Here is a 20,575-nt window from a genome sequence, read left to right as displayed (position 1 = left end):
GTTTCCCAGAACATGATGTCATTGTTGTATTTCCTGTTGTATGTCACTGGTGTCAAGATAATGTCAGTGTTATGACATCATTTCCTGAAACTGCAGCTTTTCTTCTTTCTGGGTTGTGTTTTCTACTTTTTGGGTTCTGGGGGTGAAGTGCGATCGAATTCTTAACTGGCCTGCAATGCTCTAACTGATCCCGGAACCATTAGATGTCCTCTCTAAACATGGCGTACTATATATTTAATTTAAACTATCCCTAAACCTGAGAGTGGGATCTGCTCTCCACATTGATCAGTTCTCTAGAGTTTTGTGTCAGCTGGCGGTTGCTGTTGCCTCCTCTGTATCTTTCTGTGTTTTTCTTTCCACACAGCTCCCTTGGCGGGAGACTGGACTCCAGTGCTGCCCTGCTATTATGACATGGAAACACTTGGACCAGGTCTGCCCCGTGTCACACAATCTCATGTGACCCTCATGGCATTGAGAGAACACACGCCAGAGAGGGTCAAAGGTGAATATACATTGGGGGTCATCACTGGGTCTGTCTGCACATTTCTGGACAGGGTGGACTCATGACAAGGAGAATAGTAGGAAACGGAAGAGGAATTGTGATGCAGGAGTGGTGACAAAGTGGGAGGTCAACAGGATGACAGAGCAGGACAGGCACCTCTGAAGTGGAGCGCAGTGTCATCCCACAGACAGCGAGGATTTTTTTTGTATCCTTTATTCTGTTGGTCAAGTCAACACTCGTTTCCAAACCTGGGAAACTTCTCCAACAGAGTCAATCATCCATCCATCCGTAACCCAACCCCTCAGCCTCTACAGCAAACTGGAAAGCAGGAAAACCTCTCAACTTGTGGAAGGCTTGTTGATATTTTTATTTTTAAGGCCAACTCCTAGAATTTCAACCTGGGCTCACTACTTTATGAGCATATAAATGCAATTAAAATTTCTAATATTCCTAATTTTTAAATATTTGTCTGCTTCAAGCTGAAAAACACTATGTGGATGACTTTTTTATCCCAGAACCAGAGAGATGTTTTATTATTACTTAATTTCCGGTTTTCCAGGTAAGCCATGACACGCCACAGACCTAAACGAAGAAAGGCACTGTAACACTGTGGGCAGAAAGACAGACGATGGGAAAAAAGGTCACCAACAGGACTTTTACTGGAGATGGGGACATCGTCAGATCTGCCAGTGTTCTCACATCCACGCATTGTAGCAATTCTGCAGCTTTTAATGTGACCAATATTATCCACATACTTATGTCTGTTTAATCACATGTCAGTCATGCTGCTATTTTGGCTTCCTTCAGCCTGGTCTAAGACTCCCCAAACACCAGAGTCTCCTCTTAAAAAGCCCAAACAGGGCCCTGAGGGGCAGGTTCTCTGCTGCCATGTGCTGATCCTCGTGATGTCCTGGCAAGGCCCCCGTCTCCTGCCCAGAGATTCTTTGTGCATCTTTAACAAAATAAGTCAAAGGATAAGATAAGGGGTGGAACTAAAAGAAGATGGACAGGAAAGAAGAAAGGGAGAAGAAGTCAAATCCCTTAGGTTTACCTACTGGCAGGCTTAACTAATAAAGATTTTTCAGCTGCAAACGCACATGCTGCACATTTAAAAATGTGCTACACAGTGATTAATCTTCCTCAAATAAATCATCTCATGTGTCATCTTAAAACCCAACGGTTGTCAATCTGGTTTCTGGACTACTTGAAAAAATAGTGAATAGATCCACATGTTTTTGTATTATTCTGTATGGTTTACTGGCCTATTACTTTAAATTATGTTTCTGTTCCGTCATGTGTTGAATAAAGTTGAATAAAGCTTTATTTTTAATCAGGCGCAGTTCAAGATTTATTTGTCACATGCCTTTGTAATGATTTTCTAATAGGGTAACTTACTAGAGATTGGCAGCGAGACGCAGTTTAAATATTATTACATCTGTTTTCTTCACGTTTGTTTTGTCAGAGATGGTGTAAAGGATATTTTGAACTACATCTAAGTGTAAGGGTTTAAATGAATAATGTCTAATAGTTCTCCAAAAATGTAATTTATTTCCAAATAGTTATTGCAGATCTTAAAATTATAGTTTCTTAATTTTTTTTTACTTTTAATTTGATCCCTTAAAGACTTAAACAGTCATATTCCCATATTAACACAGAAAGAGTTTTTGTGCTGTAATTCAAGTTGATCATCTTTCCTCTTCCATCATTTTTTTCCTAAAGCCTATTATTGAACAGTGATGGGGGACCAACTTTCGGTCCTTGTTCTGTGTAAAAAGTTATATAATGTGTATCTACAGCTGATATTAAGCTTAAGCCGTGTCAATTATATTGAGTGCTTATGTTCTAAAGTCTTTTTAGTTTAGTTTAGTTTAATAAAACACACACACAAAAAAATAATTTTATTAAAAACAGAGCAACTTAATAATATAATAATAACTGAATAATATTCAGTTAATATGACTAATTTGGAAGGTCAACGCCTTTTAAATGTCTTTGGATAAACTTTGTAATTAGTTTTTGCACAAGAGGAGAACTGTAGCTTCTGGCCGCCATCGCTCACATTGGAAACATTGGAAACCGCTCCAAAAGTTTTTTGGAGGGGTTTCTGAAAGCTCTGTATAATTGGGAGGAATCATTGCATTAGGTAAAACATATTTCAGTGTTCAGTGTTGTTTTAAAACAGACTTAAAAAATGGGAAACCAGCCTTTAAATCGATAAACATATCTGGTCTGAACCACACAACATGGCCAGCAGGAGCAGCCGTTCCCAGACACCAGTCTAACCTTGGCTCGATTCAGCCTCATTTGGTTGCATTGTTTGACAAGCAAGTCTCCAGACAGTCCTCCACAACTCAGCGGTGGGACTGCAGTGCTTCCAGATGTGGCCTCCCTTGATCTCTGGAACAGCACATCTCTGTGAGAACATGAATGGTGAACACCCAGCCGTCCCACTCCTTCAGCACACCACACATTAGTGCAATAGTTTGTCACTTTCTGCTGATGTGGTGATTACAACATACCGTGTGTGTTTTGTCTGTGATGCCAGTGTGTGTGTGTGTGTGTGTGTGTGTGTGTGTGTGTGCTATTGTTATAGCATTTGAAAAAGGCATGTACAGCATATGGAAGTAAGTGGTTCAGTAAAGACTCACTATAGGCTGTTAGTCATCTGTTCAGAGTCACACAAAACTCCAGCCAAGCTGTGTGAGTGACACCATGTGTTGTGATTTACCTTTTAGAGTCAGGAGGAGTGCTTCCTGTTTACCAGGCACCTCTTTCAGGAAAGACAACTAGGACCCACTCATTCTCCATAATACTTTTCCACAAGTCTTTTCTAGCATGTTACATGCCGATAACTAGCTTCTGCTCACAAAGGGAGCCAGTGTACTTTTTTTCCCCCTGACATACCAATGGAAACAATTCACCATCTCTATTGGAGTGTCACCTGGAACTTTCCAAAAAGCACAGCTGCCACACTGCAAGAGCAGTTATGCCACCGAGATGTAAATTACAAAGCTCAATGAAAGATGGACAATTGTTTTCAAGCTAAAGTCCAACATGATTCCAGGTTTCACCCTCAGCCCTGTAATTATCTCATTTCTGTGTGTGCTTTACATGAACACACACACAGGGGCAAAGGAGGAAGCTGGGGATGTTGCTGTGGGGGAAACGGGTTAACTGCAGGGAGTTAGAAAAGGGGTGTGGAAAGAGCAGAGCGCAGAGCGAGAGGCTGAAGGAGTGGGGCCATATAAAGAGCAACTGATCACAAGTCAGGCTTTGTCTTGCTTGTCTGTCCCGCTCACTCAGACCTCACAGGAAACCTTCAACTACCCTCCCCACCCCACCCTCACTTACTCACTTTTACTTATCACACATTTTTGCTTTCACACAAACAGTCCCGCCGGCTTCGCTGAGTCTGACCCGACAGGATGGCTGCATCCATGTGGAGAATGAATGGGCTCTGGGGAAGGATGGCTGGAGGTCTGGTGCTCTGCACACTATTCCTCAGCAGTGAGTACTCTCATAACTACTGATTAGAGTATCATATTTTGCAACTTTGATTCCTTTGGTTTTAGAAAGTGTTAGTTGTAATTTTAGTTTGCAAGTAGACTTTAACATTTTGTTGTTTTGTTTTTCCCTCCAAAAGTCTTGCACCATGCAATATTGCCTTTGTACATTAGCAGGAACTTACGCACTAGCTGGGAGGCTTATCAGGTTGCACACAGATGCAAAGAGGCATTGGTTACCTGTGGGGCAGCTGCAGATACAAAGGGAGCGGAAAGTTCCCATTGAGAATTATTATGCTTTACATCCTGCAGTGCATCAGGGGTGGAGCTGGTGTGAGTTTTAACGTGTGCAAAACGATTGAAAGCACATGCACAACAAAGCGGTAAACTAAATAAAAATCTCAAGTGTGTGTGTGTGTCTGAGTGTCTCTCTGTGTGTGTGTGTCTGTGTCTGTCTGTGTGTGTGCTAGGTGATATATGCCTTGGATGGTGTTGCTCCCTCATTGTTGTGAAGTGGGACTAATATGAAGACTTCTTCAGAGATGTTAGAATCCCTCTCTGGGAACATGGGAGGCTAATGTTTAGAGTGACCTTGGGAAAACTAGGAGGAGTATTTCATAGTGAGGACATAACTAAGAGTTTACTTTAAAAGGGAAAAAAGATCCTGATATGGTGGAACACAATAAAAAAAAAAATCCCCCCACATTCTGTCCGCATCAGCACCTTAACAGATGGTAATTAGATTTACAAGAAAATCTGACTACATTAGGCAGCAACAACATTTAAAACACAACTTAGCCTTCATTTATATTTTGTTTATTACTGTTGTAGCATGAACAAGGGCTACTCTGCTATTATTATCTCTGTATAGATAATAACGAATTTGCCTAAAAGTAACCGCCGCCGCTCCCATTGTGTTAATGTTCCTGCTTGTAGGATATCAGGGTGTTGTCCTGAGCCTGGTTGGCCACTTTCAATTCTATACATCATCTAGCAGCAGCCCCCCGATCACACAGCCCTGATACATTGTTCACTCTTGTGTGCAGCCAGAGTTGCAGTGTTAAATTGCAGTAGCATGGTCACATCATGCTCGGTATGTAAAGGTTTTTTTTCTGCATTGATCATCTGCGTACTTTCTTGGTATTCTTTTACATTTCCTTCACCAGCCAACTGTCACGAGACAATCTGCCTCTTTTCATATAGGACTGTGTTGCAGCAGTGTGTGGGTCAGAAGTTTAGCTCGCTGATATAATTTTTTATTATTTCATTATGGTCGTCTTGGTGTAGATAAAGAAGACTCTTTGTCAAGTGACTCTGTCCTGCTGAACGCAGAGGCACCACGCTGCACAACTCCTGCCTTGTTGTTTCTTGTTCTCAGCATGGATCTGTTGTCAGTGTCACATTAGATGTAGTGTCATTAGCTCCAAATACTTAAATAGGGGAGAAAACTGATACCAGGCGTGTCTGAAAAACATACTCTGGGTTATGTATATAGAAAGATTGGAAAAATTGGACTATTACGTTTTCTCTCTCTCTCTCTCTCTCTCTCTCTCTCTCTCTCTGGAAACCATGGTAACCACAAAGGCCTTGGTTTTACCTTTTCATCTAGTAACAGGCATAATATTGCAGTCAAAGTCTAAAATGGGCAAATGTATCATCACTACATTAGCTGGTAAAACTATGTTGGACTGTTTTAATGCAAATTGTAGGCTACAAACAAAGTCACTAAAAAGAGGTAATGACTCTGCTTTCACAACATCAACATATCCGATAATAACACAGACAGGCACAGACATCTTTGTTTACATTTGTAGATTGAACCCAGATTCAGACAAACAACAGCAAGAGGATGAGAGAGAGGCATGATGAAAGGCTTTGACTGTGTTTATCAGAGCAAACATCCTCATCATATGTAAGCAGGGCAGTTACCCCAAATCTCCAGCAAACGCAGGTTGCTTTTATGCTCCAACTTCCCATGGCTGCCATTCAGCAGTTATGCAATTGTGCAACTATGTAGCGCTGAACTGCAGTGTTGGATGATGTCATTCAGCTCCTCTTGAAGTAAGTTGTAAGCTTGTCTCTCACTCCAGATTTTAGGGGAAAACCCAAGCTTTAAATTTGGGCTGGAGAAGGGGGGAAAAACACATAACTTCGCTCATTTTCGGTTTGTCATCTACAATGACTGTTTCTGTTTGGAAGTCAGGGCCTCAGGCAGAGCAGAATGAGCTGTGACAATGGATGTGAAAATACCACATTCTACCAAAATATCTGCTCGTGGTTGGGACATTCCAGATGCCAGCGCAAAATCCATCAATGCTCAGCCTATATCTCTATTGTATAACATGGCCTTTACTGAAACAACTCACTGTCATGATTTCTGTTGCAGAAATGTGAAAAATGTCTCCAGTAGATTAAACCCTTAAGACACAGCTTCATATAGAAAATGCATCAGCAGCACAGAGATGAACTGGAACAGACAGCAGCTGCACCCCGCCAGCATAAACATACGCTGAATATTGCCACTGTTCTGGTGGCTTGCAGCTATTGAGCATTCTTTCGGTCCCAAGCTCTGATGGCGAAGTTCGATTCACGTCATCTGCTGGAGGGTGTGGGTCTTTTTTATATAAGCATTGGCAGATAGTAGCCTTATGTCAGGCCAGGGTGTGTGTCCACTTGGCCCCAAAGTTAATTAAAACCTGGAGTCGACGGTTTTGTCAAAGTGCCACTTTGCTTCAGTGAGTTCTACATGTTGGAGTCACCTCCTTTGACATTCACATGTTCTAAAGACACCACAGGTCATCGCCGTTTGTTCTGCTTCCTCATCTGTTGCCCCCATCAGCATGATGGCCCGAACCATAACAAGGGAAAGGGCATTTTGGAATTTTTTTTTCTATTTCTGATTTTTAGAAATGTGAATCATTTCCAAAGAAAACATATTAAAAAAAAAGACCCCTGTCATCACTAACTGAGTGATCGTCCAGGAATAGGAGTTGACTTGGAGCATTAGATTGTCTAGCAACAATATTTACCTAGTGAAACAATTTTAATGAAAAGCAGACACTGTGCTTGCATTCAAATCTTCCTTTCCCAATTACTGTTCTGGTGAGCTTATTGTTCCTTGTTCCCCCCCTGGCACCCTGCTGCAATTTTACAGCTGTTAGGCTTTACCAGCACGGAAAAAACCACACATCTCATCCTGTTCCTACTTCGTTTTCAGCCCAGAAAATCTGGTGGCACAAGCAACACTGAGGCGCGAGAATCTCCAGATATCACCATTCAGATCGAAATCACCCCCCTATGGGCTCAGCTAATGAGCAGCCCTTAAGATTACAGCGTGAATTCTGAAAACCAGAGCTCGGAGCCACGGCGCTCCGCTCCTTGTGTCAGGCTCGCTTGGCCAGTTTATTACGCTGGCTCAAGCCTAAAACCCCAGCAAGAGCTCCGTGATCTTGGCTGCACCGATTGATCCAAGGTTGTTGTGTGATGTCATGCCAAACAGCAGTGGGAGCGATTGGCACTTAATGAGTGGGTCTGTCAGATAACGAGGCAGGGCTGCCTTTATGGAGGGATATATTGTTAACCCTGGGGAATAACAGCACTTAATGAGTCTTGGCTGAGGCCTTTTGACTGCTAGAATAATTGCTGTTAATTAATGCTCTGTTAAAGCCATGTCGTCGAGACCGGGCTTTATACGTCCTAATTGAAAACAAAAGACTGTGCCCTTTCGGTGTTTGTGAAGGTCTTGCATGTCTATACACCTAGAAACAGTGGATGGGATTTTGTGCAGAGTAAAAGCTCATCCGCGAGGCAATTGCAATGTCAGTCTTTCCCTGCTTAACCTAATGTTGATTCAGATTCTTTAAGGCTATAAGTTTTGCTAACTTTTTATAACCTCTCCCCACAGTGCAGCTGGAGCTAGTGGACACCTGCTGTTGCAGCCCAGTGACACAGAAAGAGGGGAAAGCAGAAAGCTGCTAACGGCCTCTAACAGCAGCTGGGGTTTCTAGTTTCTGATCTGCTAACAAAATGGATGGAGTGTTTTGGAAACACGGTTTTAAGTTTCACTGGAACTATTTTAATGAGTGAATTAGGAGTGGAATAAAAACAAGAGTTAGTAGCTGCTATGAAATCAAAGTCATTGTTTTTTCTCTCCCATGGATTTTAAAAATATCTCTACCACAGGGTACGTGAACAGAACACATGTACAAAAGCATCGGTATCATTTCTGATTAACATTTTGACAAGCGGCTTCCTGCACTATGCCCCAGTGATAACAGTTAGTGTGGATTCCACTCCTGTGTGTGTCTGCGTTCCAGTGCTGAGAAGATCAATGTGTTTGTGTGTATTATCTGCAGCACCCAGCCATCCCATCAGGTCACTGGATGTCATATGCTGTGATTGCCACATCCTGTCATAAGATGTGCATGGACAACATTCCAACCTGTTGTAATCCCTGTATTCAGTTTGAAAGGGGTGTGGGCAGGACAGGAAAAGTCCTTATTAGCCACCACTCGAAAACAAAAATAGTTCTCATGTTTTGGGATGTGAGCTTTGTTTTCATGAGATGTAATTTTTTTTAAGACTGTCACTGACATAGCAAATACGTTCACAGCAGTAGTGTGTGTCCCAGAAGCTGGACGATATTTATGGTAACACTAGAAGATAGTATTAGTATTGCAGGGATTGGTATTGTATTGTATTTCCTAATCTGAAATGACTAGTAGATAATTTTTTGAACAAGAGTAAAATGATGATGATAATTTTCTTTGTCTCTGAATTGAGTTGAAAGATCTGCAGGCCTGAAAATTGCTTGACTACCTAAAGATGAACTTATGCTTGAGTGAGAGTTGACTTCAGGGTCTTCTGTGAACATCTGTGAGCAGAACACAGTTGGGTGTTGAGTTGGGTGTGGCACAGGGTCTCAGTGGTCTAGGTGGATGTAGAATGCATGTCCCAAGATTTGGAGCTTAAGCAGCATGAAGGGTGTTACAGATCTGACCGTTCTTTGACAGTACGGCACATATGCAGGGCAGGAAGGAGCTCCCTGGGGAGACTTACTGCAGCTGCACCGCTCTTCCCCCTCCTCATCAGTCTCCCTGGAGAGGAAGCAGACCTCATCCTCAAACTCCACGAGTAAAAGAGAGCATTTTCCTACGGAAACTCTCTGACTGCACCCACTTAATCCAGTGTGACAATGTTTGTTTCTGTTGCAATTTTCTTCGTCTTCCCTGCACTAAATCTGAGCACTGGAAAAGCAGGAAGGGTAACCGATAGCAATCGCACTGGCAGCTAGACTTCACAGACAAACTGTGGAAGAAGGATGTATGGGGAAAGGGACCAAGACCCGATAGCACAATTAAAAGAGCTGAAGTGTGCACAGAGACTCAAACAGGCTTAAGCTTCTTGCAGTTGAAGCATGAAGGAGGGCGATAAGGAACAATCTGCTCCTGCAGAATGCTGCTGATGCTGTTGTTGTAGCTAAATGAGGCTCACCGGGCCCCATTCAGCAATGTCTTCCTACCTAAGGTACAGTAGGTAAAAACTTACTAAGAAAAGTCTACACTGGATTCATGACGTATCTTTAAACTGTAGAAACTGGGTCAAGTGGCAGCTCCAAACCACGATGCACCTTCCACCGTACGTCACTTCTGGGAGGATGTTTTCTTGTTGTTATGTTGTTGTCTTTTTACCACCATCTTCCCAATTCTTTCTAAACTGTTACACATTTGTTTCTTGTGTCAGGTTGGACTCAGGTTAGATTGTATTAACATGGAACTGGTTGGAACAGTTTACATTAGCTGGCTTTTCTCAGAATCAGCAGATTTTCTTTGCTTTCACATTCCATACTATAGACATGACTGCAGCTGTTGGATCCATTTTGCCATTTAGTAAAATCACACTGAGGCTGCAAAGTTTGTTAAGTTCTTGGGGTTAAACAGTGAATTCAATCCTAACCTTCAACATGGTTTATTTTTCTTCTTTTACTGTTGTAAAGAGAAAAAAAAAAACACCTGATGTCCAGTAAAACTCAAATAATTACAATGCTGGGAAGTTTACTAATTTGTTTTTTTTTGTTTCTTCAAAAACCTAATTTATTAAGTTGGGTGAATTTGAATAAAAACGTTCTGACATAAAAACTAGTCATCTCAAGCTCCTACAAGTTAGGATTATACAGTAATATTTTGGAATGAACTAATGTTTATTTTTCATAAATAAAAATATCCATGTTTATATTAATGAGAAAAACATTAGTTCATTCCACATTATTCCCATATGGGTTTTATAGCGTGGGAGTTTTGTTTTCGTAATCTCTGACCACTGCAAACACGCAGTACTGGTCTGTGGTGCTGTGGGACTGGACCTGAAACTAAAACTGTCCAAACTAGACAACTTACACCTAAGAATTTTATCATATCATCACCATTTTGAATGTTACGTATCTATTTTACCTGCACTCTGCATTCTCCATTTTCCCAACTGAGGAAGGAGGACACAGGACCAAATGTACGATCAGAGCTTCGGAACAATCTCAGCATGTAAAGTGTCTCCCCCTCCACAGTATTACATCTCCTCCATGCTCTCCTCTTGTTCCACTATATACTGTAGTCTGAATACTTTAGACGTATAAGCTTCACCACCTGTCACAGAGCTAAAGTCAGGAATCCTTACATCTGTGTGTGCTTGTCTATTTCAGCCTTGTTGGTGAATGTATTTCCTCTGTGCACAACTGCATTCTGTATCCTGAAATTCAAGTAGTCAGCCATGATCTTCAGTCCCTTGCACATGATGACCTTTTTCTAATCCATTTCTTGATATTTAATCCATTGACGTTGTGAAATTTTTGACAATCTTCCAAGCGAATAAAACGGCTTTATTTATGAAGCCGATATACAATATGCTTCCAGTAAAAATTGCGGGAGCTGCATGCATCTCCTTAGTGTATAACGTGAGGTGCACAACATGCACTTCGGTGAGCAACTCTGTAGATACAACATCTTCCAGCAGCATGTGTACTAGTACTATTGTGGGACTGTAAATCTCCACAGACAGAAGTAAAAGCTTGCCTTTGGCTATGTGTGCCACTTATGTAAGCAGACACGATGCTGTGAGGCACCTTAAGTGTCTGTCAAATTACATCGGTCTTTTGCCAGTCAAATATTGACCTTTGTCCTACCTGTTAATTTGTCCAACCACATGCAAAAAAAAATAAGGCATTTGAAATGACATTCTCCATCCTGGACTCGCATCGTATTCCCACTTTAGCCTACCATTTACTCCTTTACCTCTGGCATGTCTACACACACCACACACCACACACCACACACCACGTCAAAGACTAGAACACCCAGGCGGAGAGCTACAAGGAGGACAGCCAGGGCAGGAAATCCTCCTGATGTAGTCTAGTAATAATGAGAGTAGTGCAGACCAAGATTTACTTGAACCGAGAGGTTAAATAGTTTGCAGCCGTGTCCGTGTGCTCTCTTAGCCCATCAAATACTCTCTGGAGAGAGAGCGGGGTTGTGTTTTTGTAGAGTGGGAGCGTTGTGTATGTTTCCCAGTGTTTGTGTCGAGCGGATGCTGAGAGGTCTGGTTGGAAACACAGTGAGATTTTTCACACAGCTGTTTGGATAGTCTGTCTCCATAGTGGTGGCCTGCTACTGTCTGTAAAAATCTAATGCATGGGAGTTCATACATAGTAGTAGAGTGAGTGTTTTGGTATGTACATGTACATGTCTGTCCATGTACCTGTACATCTGTATCTATGACAATACAGTGAACAGCCACAAGATTACCACTGGTGGTCCTAATAAGATAAGGGTCAGCATGGCTACACAGCAGATACACTGTGTGTAGTAGTCAGTACTCAAATACAAGTAAAACTATTGGCCTCCACTGCAAGTACAAATTTGAATCTTTTACTGATGAGCAGAATTTCTACATTTTACTACATTTTTTAGTGCAAAAGTAAAAGTACTTCACTAAGAAAACAAGGTATTTGAAACAATACTGATTATGGTAGTTATGTACATGTACAACATTACAGGGTCAAACGTCACTGTTGGTAAAAGGTGGAGCAAATTTTTCAACTTTAAGTTTTGACAAGTAGTTAACCCATAATTATACATCAGCATTAATATTTCATAATATTTGAAAAAATTATATTATCAACATATTAAAACGACCAGATGGTATGAATGGTGTGGCGGATCTGTGTATATGTGCTTTATACTGTGGCATGTACAATGTATGCAGAACGTTCCATAAATGCTGCTTTTATCAAGGCAATTTTTATAAGTGTGGGGCCAAAAGTGTTTCTGGTAAACTCCAGTGGTGTGGAGGCTAAACATTATTACACTATTAAAAACAAAGCGGGTCGAGCCAAATGCAATTAGCTGAAGGCTCTAATAACACAGTTAAACAGCAGCATCTATGCCCAGTCACAGCAGTTGAAATGCAGTGTGTCACCACCTTTGGACAATGTTCAACCAGTTGACGCCACACACAGCAGGAGGGAAAGTGTGTGTGTGTGTGTGTGTGTGTGTGTGTCGCAAAACCTGGGTAGAGGGCTCGACACATGCTATCACGCTGACCACTTGCCAGCTGGGGGAAGACAAAGATACAGAGCTACATTTTGTTTGTGTTGCTATCGTTCCTGAAAGAAACTCCCGAGTCATTCACATTTACACTAAATACACACGAAAACACACACGAAATCTACCACGTTCGTGTAAATGTATCTGGCAATTAAGTAAATAATGCTAGTGGTTCACCAAAACATTTCCCGTGTGATTGCGGCATAGTTTCGGTTAGACGTTAAATTGTTTACACACTCTATTGGTTTCCGTCCATGCGGATGGGAGTGTTTAGAAATGATGGTCCAGGATGAGTTGGATTACAGCGCTGTAGTTCATGCTAGTCTCTGATTTGTGCTGGAAAAACCTCTCTCCTTTTGATTGGCAGTGTCATTCTTAGTTTGTCCTGATCTTCATGGCTGTGGGCGTGAGAAGGCCGAGAGGAAATAGTCCTAAGAGAAGAATTGAGATGGCTTGCAGATGTTTGTAAATTAAAATCAATATCCTGATATTTACCTGCCCTATACTAATCTGGGAAGATACTGTACCTCAGGCTAAGAAGGCAAACCATTTATCCCTTTTCTTCAAAAACTGGGGCTCGGTAAATGTGTTCGTACTTTTTTTAACCTTCCTGTGTCAGAAAGGTTTAAGCACCAACCAGCTTAAATGCCAGATTATTCCAGAGACAGGATCTCTCCCAAAGGATGACAGTATGGCCACGGTGTTCTGAGTGAGCTGTTTATTTGCATAGACTGCAGACAGAGAGCCCATATGTGAAGATTAATTAGTTAGAGCCCCTGAGAACACACACGGAAAATAAGTGTGACACCTTCAGGTTGAGCATGAGTGTGTTTCACCAGGATAAGATGTTCAAATTGATCCTCTGCCGTGAACTCATCCACAATTTTATGTCAAGATGCCCTTTAGATAGATAGATCGTTACATAAGAAGTTTCGTAATTTATTTTTTTCCATATTTACGTTTGAAAACGCAGAGATGCTACAGTTTATCAGAATTTGTACCCAATGGGGTCATAATTCAGTCAGATCTGAACACTCAGAGAACAAGAGACTCCTGATAGCTCCATCCAGAATCTGCCTCACAATCTCCACATTCTTAGGTTTTCTTTCTTTCTTTGGTTTTCTTTGGTAAATCATTTCATAATATGTATCTGTACATTCACAAGTGGATTCTAAACAGGAGCCTAAATGGCTAATTCTGCATTTTGTTAATCGTCTCAAATTACCAATATGCAAAAAGGTTAAAAAATACTGGGACACACTATTATGGGAGCTATTGTACACAGGTGTATTATATAGTTTGAAAACATATCAACATTAGCCTTTAAATTGAAATCAGACTAATAAGTTAGTTAGTTAGTGGAATCGTGTAATAACAATAACAATAGGGGATCAGAAGGTTCTATTCCTCTCGGCTCTTTCAGTTTCTCACATGTTCTCTCTTCCCTACAGATGAGATGATGTGTCAGAATATTTCAACATCTGCACCTCATCACACTGTCTCCTCCAGTGCTGGTAGGAGCCTTAATTAACGACTTATGGGATATAGCACCAGAATACTGTTATTTAATCTTTTGGATTCTCCTAATTCTTGACAACGTTGTGACACATTTCACTATCTAAATAAATAATGCTCATTTATACATCCAGCCTTTGCCTTTGCATAATAGAATTGCCCTTGGGTTGTGTTCTTAGCAACTTCAACCATCACCACTGACCTGATTACGAATGCTACTGCCAGTACTGCTGCCGATCGAATACCTGCTTCTCAACCACCAAAATCGACCTCAACAACACCTGTATTGGACTCTGAAAGAAATCAGCACATCAACACAGCACAGAAAAACGTCCCTTCCAAAACAACTTCTTCCACAAACTCCAGTCAAGTGAGTGCCTTTCTGTACTGAAGCCTCTTTATTTCTGAACAACACCACTTTAAATTAAATGACTGACTTGGATCTGAGGTCCCCAGAAGCTAGGGTGAAGTGAGCAGGACATCGCAGAAAGCGATGCTGTCAGGGCTTCGGTAGAAACAGTTGCCTGTCTCCACTACCACCAAAGCCACATCTTACCGCCATTTTTACCATTTGTCACTCAGCTTGTATCAATAACCACCTCCTGCTCCCTGCCAACCACAGGCAGCAGATGATTACCAACAGTTTAGAGTTTAGCATGCACAATTTACAACCACGCTGAACCAAAAGCAGAGGCCTGAGCCAGGTTACATTCTAATAACACATTCCTTTTGATGAGACCTTTATCTACCCCCTTGCACATTGGCTTGAGAGGAAGTGGCTTACTCCATTTTAGGAAGATGAATGTGCTTTAAAGAGCTACAGTTGGAAATATGGCCCCTGATAGAGGCAGATCTTTTCTCAGACATTCCTCAAGTGCTATAAATCTTCCTGGTGGGAGACAAATGAGGAGGAGCGCTAGTGTTTCCTCTTGGTTTCCTACTCCAAAAGGGCGAGATTGCAAGGGCGTGGCTAGATCTTAGTATGTTGAGTGTAATGTTTGGAGCTATCTTACTACACACAGTAGCGTGATTATAGATACTATTAAATACTTATTTTGCCCATGTGATGTGTCAAAGCAAAAGCAACATTCACACTTCATTGTACAGTTTGTCGGCACAGGTGCATGCAGTCGACGAAGGAGGTCAGATCCCAGTCCACATACTGTAGTTAGCCTCTATTTGGGTCATTACGGTAACATCTATAGAGCCAAGACCATCTGCAGAAGTCATCTGTCAAACTCAGCCTGAAACCAAACATGGACTATGGTGCCAGAAGCCTTAGCCAGTGGATGATTAGTTCAAAATGCAGGCAAGATTTCATGAATGACTTGAAAGACTTTCATTAAAAAACATCCCGTATCAATCAACACATTTGAATGATAGGAAAAATGCTCTTTTATCTTTTTTTTAAAGTCATCAATCATTTTAAAAAGCAGTGTGTGTTATATGGCAAAATAAGTTCTCCTTTACACATTATTTCACTATGAAATGTTGTTAAAATGTGTTCAAACTGTGTAAAGTCGAGCAGAATTGGATATGAGAAAATGTAGAATTCCTAAAAGAGCAACGTGTCAGGAGTCACAAGTGACAGAGACAGAAGGGACGGAGAAGACATTCCACAAGAACTGATATTGCCATTTAGCTTCAGCCTTCCTGAGTTTTTTATTCTCTGCCTTAAAAGATTTGGATGTTTCAGCCAAGTGCAGCTGCGGGCCCACTCCCAAATAACCGAGGATTCGGGGTTTGCTCAGAGTGGGTCTTCTGGGAACACTGTCTGGATCAAACTGAAGCGAACGGAGAGTGTTCCCAAGTCACAAATTCTAAAGTTGAGCAATGGGGTGATATCATAGTTCAGGGTTAAGGTAGGAAAAAGAGGGTGTGGTCAACAAGCACGTTTCTCATCCAACTGCCATTTTGTCTCCATTATCCACGCAAGGCCTACATGTGTTGATAGTCAGCGAAGATAATTCAGGAATTCAGAACGAGCTGATTCTAGGTCGTGATGAGTCTGTGTAAATATACAGAAAAAACGATGAAATCCGTTCAACACAACCTGTGGCCAAAACCACCATGTGGTGTTAATGTAAATACAGATAGTTTTATAAAAAAAAAAAAAATGATGAACCAATAAATGCTGATGTATTATTATGGGTTAACCACCTGTCAGCACATAAAGTCTTAAAATCAGCTCCAGCTTTACCAGCAGTGGCCTTTGACCCTTATTATTTCTTAATTAATGTACTTTTTTGCTATAATTACCACAGTCACTATTGTTTTCCTTGCAATGTACTTGCAAAATATGAACAGTGGTGGGACGTGTTTCTTTTTTGGCTGCTGCATTTTGGAGAAACCGGAGAGGTTTAAATTTCCACGCTAGTTGCTCTGTTAGGAATTAGACACAACCTGTGCCTGCTCATTTAGGGCTCACTTTGTGGCAGGGAATGCTGGAACTTCTGTCTTGGGGGGGGGGATTGCACCGAAGATGTCTTTAAATGCTATGCAGTCCCAAACATGACAACATTCTGTCTTTGTGATCAAAATCTCATGTCTTTGTTTCTTTTTTTTAGCAGTCGAGTGAGTCGAAATCTACGCCCTCAGTATTTGTCGGCATACTGGTCTCCGGCCTGCTTGTTGCTTTGGCACTTATTGTAGGTTACTGTAAATGCCAACACAGGCCTGACACCAAGGGAGTGAAGCTGGTAAGCACATTTTCACATTCTCGGTGAAGAATATATTGTATTTCATGTTGTCACTGTGGACCTTCAGTCATTTACTCATATTCTGGCTTATACAGTATGTTCCTGTTGGCTCATTACTTCAGTGCACAGATGTTTCCACTGCATAACGCTTAGTGTAATTACATTTACAACGGTTCTGATTTCTTCACCTGATATCTTTGTTTTATCAAAAACAGTTTTGAATAACCTCACATATGGCTTGTATTTTACCACACAAACGTAAACACTGTTGCTGTGCTAACACTGCGCATAGGATTTCACAGGGAAATCCATGTTTTACTACATCTGAAATCAAAACATCACGATTTTCCCTCCTTTGGCATCAGTTGTTGCCTGGGTTTTAATTAGGGAATGTTGCTGGCCAGCAATCAGACAGAACAGGCAGAGAAAGAGAGTGTGTGCCTCATCCAAAGATCCACGCCCTGCACTCCGCAGAGTTCTCTGCTTCATCTTCTAGCCAGACACAGCTGTTTCTCTCTACCACTCACAATATCACATGATAGCAACCACATTAGAGGGTGTGTGTGTTTGTGTGTGTAAGTAATAGAGGGGCTAGTGGGCCCACGTGTACATGTGCTGTGTACTGTACATGTGCATGATAGAAGTGTACTTGATCATTAAATCAAATCATTTTTCTCAATTATTATTATTATTTTGGATTTCAACCAGCATTTGTTGAAATGTCCTCGATGGCCTTCCCACGATGTGCTTTTCATTTGTGCCGCACTTGCAGGCAGAGGAGGCCTTCCCAGCAGAACAGGAGAACCAAGGGAACACTCTTGAATCTGAGGCCCCCCTCAACCCTCCTCCTGAAACCCAGGAGAAACCCAGCGTAAATGGAGAGTCCCCCGAAGCACCCAAGACCCAGCCCCCTCCTCCCACCAACGGCCACTCCACTGCCAAGACTGCAGACACCGAGCTGTGAAAAAGTCCAGAAAAAATGCAGCATAAGGACTACCCCCCCCCCCCCCCCCCCCCCCCGCCCCCACACACACACACACCCACCCACACACATGCCTATGCAAACTCACCTCCCTTTCTTCATCCTCTCCTGCCCAACCACACAGCAAAGTGGACTTCAGGGACTAGAACAATGACCTACACCTACACTCCTCTTGCCGTGGGCCCCTCTGCCTCCTCCTTTGCAAAGCAAACACCAGGAAAACTAGTCTGATGATGACGATCATGATGATGACGAATGATGTTAATGATGACGAAGGCTCAGTCCCTGGGTTGTTGACATCAGCTGGAGACAAGGGGTAGTTGAGCAGCTCTGGGTGGAGTGTATTTTAGTATTACTAATCACTAATGGTGACTGCAGCCTCTGGAGTCAATGTCATGTGCCGTCAACACCCAGCAATCCCTCATTAGGTTTTAAACAGTAAATACACATAAATAAAACAGGTGTGGTTTCATGTAAAGCCATAATGTGCCTTGAAATCTGTTTACACATTTTTTCAGGGGCTATACATTGGGCGCTCACCTTGTCTGATTGATTGTGCAGGCGTGTAAATGTGTGCGAGTGTGTTTTGCTTCCAATCCTACGAGTTAACATATACTTGCATCTGTACTGTGCATGGACTGTATGTATCCAAACATGCATCAGGCTTGCTTACTGTGCGCATGTTTGCGAAAAGGGGTAGCAGCAAAGGATTCTCAAATAAGTCAACGATAAATGATGATGTCACTGTTTTACTCTTTGCTGTTAATATCACTAATATGGAGAGTACTGTACATGTGCATGAAAAGTATTAAACTTTTTATTAAACTTACATTTTTTTTTTTTTTTGCGACAGCTTCTTCTGTCTCACTCATTGGGTTTTAGGATTAAACTCCACTCTGCTTTTAATGCATTAAAACTTTTCTCCGCCTAGCTGAGAAGCTCCTCCGTGGGATTCCGTCTGGAGGAGGGTTCAAGTTCACATGTTGTCATCTGGTTGCTCATATGCTTGTAGTTTGTGGTTAACCATGACTCCTCCACATAACATCCTCACCGCTTCTGTTTTATCTCAACATCTAGCCTGTGAGCACCTAGGGCTCATGGGAATTGGTGTTCTTTAACTCGGCTACAAAGCCAAATATTGGTTAAACAATGATATTAAACAGTTGTTCACACTAATTCTAACACACCAAGTGCACTGGATTTAGATTTATTAGTGATTTGGGGAAATTTGGATGTTGAATATTCTCTTCTTCTGGAACACAACACAGAAGGCCCAGTTTCCTTTTAGCTCTCTTTAGGAAAAGCAGAAGGAAGAGTAATACAATTCGTATACTTGTACTCTGCAACCTATAAATATGGGAAGGAAGTTGAAAATTGGTGAAGCTGCCCTTGAACAGCCCTGTTTACAGTGGCTTCATGTTCACTGCCTAAAATCACGAAACTGCCCAACAGCCTCTTACTCTTGTCCATCATGTTTTTATTGTTATTCTCTCTTCAATATACTGTATAAGCTCTTTTTACTATCAATGCTATATGGAGCAGTATGTATAGCAGGGTGAGTTTTTATTGTATTGTTTATATTCTGTGTACACACACTTACTATGTTCTTTCTGTGCCAAAGAGTTTCATTTCATAGCTTATGTTGTAATAAAATACAGAATTTGTGGCACATCTACAATAATAAGATAGAGAAATATGTTCAAGTGCTATGACTCTTAGAAAGAACCATCTAGTGGCCTGTTCTGTATTCTGTAACTATTCAATTGAAATGAATAATGAAACTAATTCCGACATAAAAATGAGACATCCGGCGTTGATTTCTCCTTTCAGTACATTTGATTTTAATAACATTCCAAAGTGATTTTTTTTCCACTTTACTAGCACCCTGTAGTTTAAATTAGAAAAAAAAATCTAAACTAAAAAATAACTTGTAGTGTTTTCAGGCTCATTTTATTATAAAGAAAATTTATCGGTGAGTGGAAAAAGTAGTGTTTTTTTTTTTTTTTAAACCGCAGAGTGTGTGCGCATACACACATGCACGTCTGTGCTCTAATACACGTGAAATTGAAATTCCACGCACACCACAAGGCCACACAGCTGGATTGCATGAGCAATATTTCTGACATCACCTCACACTATTTTGTCTTTCAGTGCTTGGGTGGGGCAGCAAAAACATCCTGCAGCTGTCTTTAATAAACAGGCACAGAACATGTTCATAAGCTCGACGCAGGTCCAGATTCTCACTCACTATCTTTCAACATGTTCACATACATATTTTTAATTCACGTTCTTTCACCATGCGCCGTATGTGACGCCATGGTGTGGCCAGTTTATTTCCCATCCATTCACGCCCTTCTGTCATTGCAAGCTCAAGCCCCATGTGAATTCCCAATCCTGTCGTGTCTCTTTCCACACCCCGAAAGGAAAATATTTCCTCAAGGCCACAGTGAAACTGTCCCGTTGTCACATTATGCCACGACAGTAAAGTCAGCACAAAAAAAAAAAGCACACACCACAGACATAAATATATTAGGTTATTTGTGGCCATGTACAATCTGAGTCTGGCCAACTGCTGGATGGTGCAAATTTAAAAAGTGTAAATCCCTGGACTTGGACGTGGACATGAACATTACAGCATGTGAATACACTCATGCATGCCTGTTATTTGCAGTCTATTTGAGAGAGTCTTTGTGAGAGGAATCCTTAGTTATAAGATCCTCTTACTTTATATACAGTGTCTACAGTAAAGACTTCACCCATGTGAGAATATCGAGTTCACG

At 41.5% G+C, this 20,575-nt stretch overlaps 1 protein-coding gene across 3 annotated transcripts; it reads left to right on the top strand.

Moving 5' to 3' along the window:
- Nucleotides 1–3,765: 3,765 nt before the first annotated feature.
- cd34 (CD34 molecule) lies at nucleotides 3,766–20,300 on the top strand. 3 transcript variants are annotated; one of them, XM_067526100.1, is made up of 5 exons: nucleotides 3,767–4,009; nucleotides 14,051–14,113; nucleotides 14,294–14,484; nucleotides 16,685–16,813; nucleotides 17,586–20,300. In XM_067526100.1, exons 1-5 carry the CDS (start codon nucleotides 3,928–3,930, stop codon nucleotides 17,775–17,777), a joined length of 657 nt encoding a protein of 218 aa, XP_067382201.1. In that variant the 5' UTR covers nucleotides 3,767–3,927; the 3' UTR covers nucleotides 17,778–20,300. The 3 variants fall into 3 exon arrangements, with proteins under 3 accessions (XP_067382202.1, XP_067382201.1, XP_067382200.1); XM_067526099.1 differs by having other exon boundaries at nucleotides 16,682–16,813; XM_067526101.1 differs by lacking the exon at nucleotides 14,051–14,113 and having other exon boundaries at nucleotides 3,766–4,009; nucleotides 16,682–16,813.
- The last annotated feature ends 275 nt before the right edge of the window (nucleotides 20,301–20,575 follow it).

Source organism: Channa argus, chromosome 13 (genome assembly GCF_033026475.1).
Source record: "Channa argus isolate prfri chromosome 13, Channa argus male v1.0, whole genome shotgun sequence".
NCBI lineage: Eukaryota > Metazoa > Chordata > Actinopteri > Anabantiformes > Channidae > Channa > Channa argus.
Note: the sequence above shows the minus strand (reverse complement) of the source record. Positions and strands in the feature narration are given on the sequence as shown.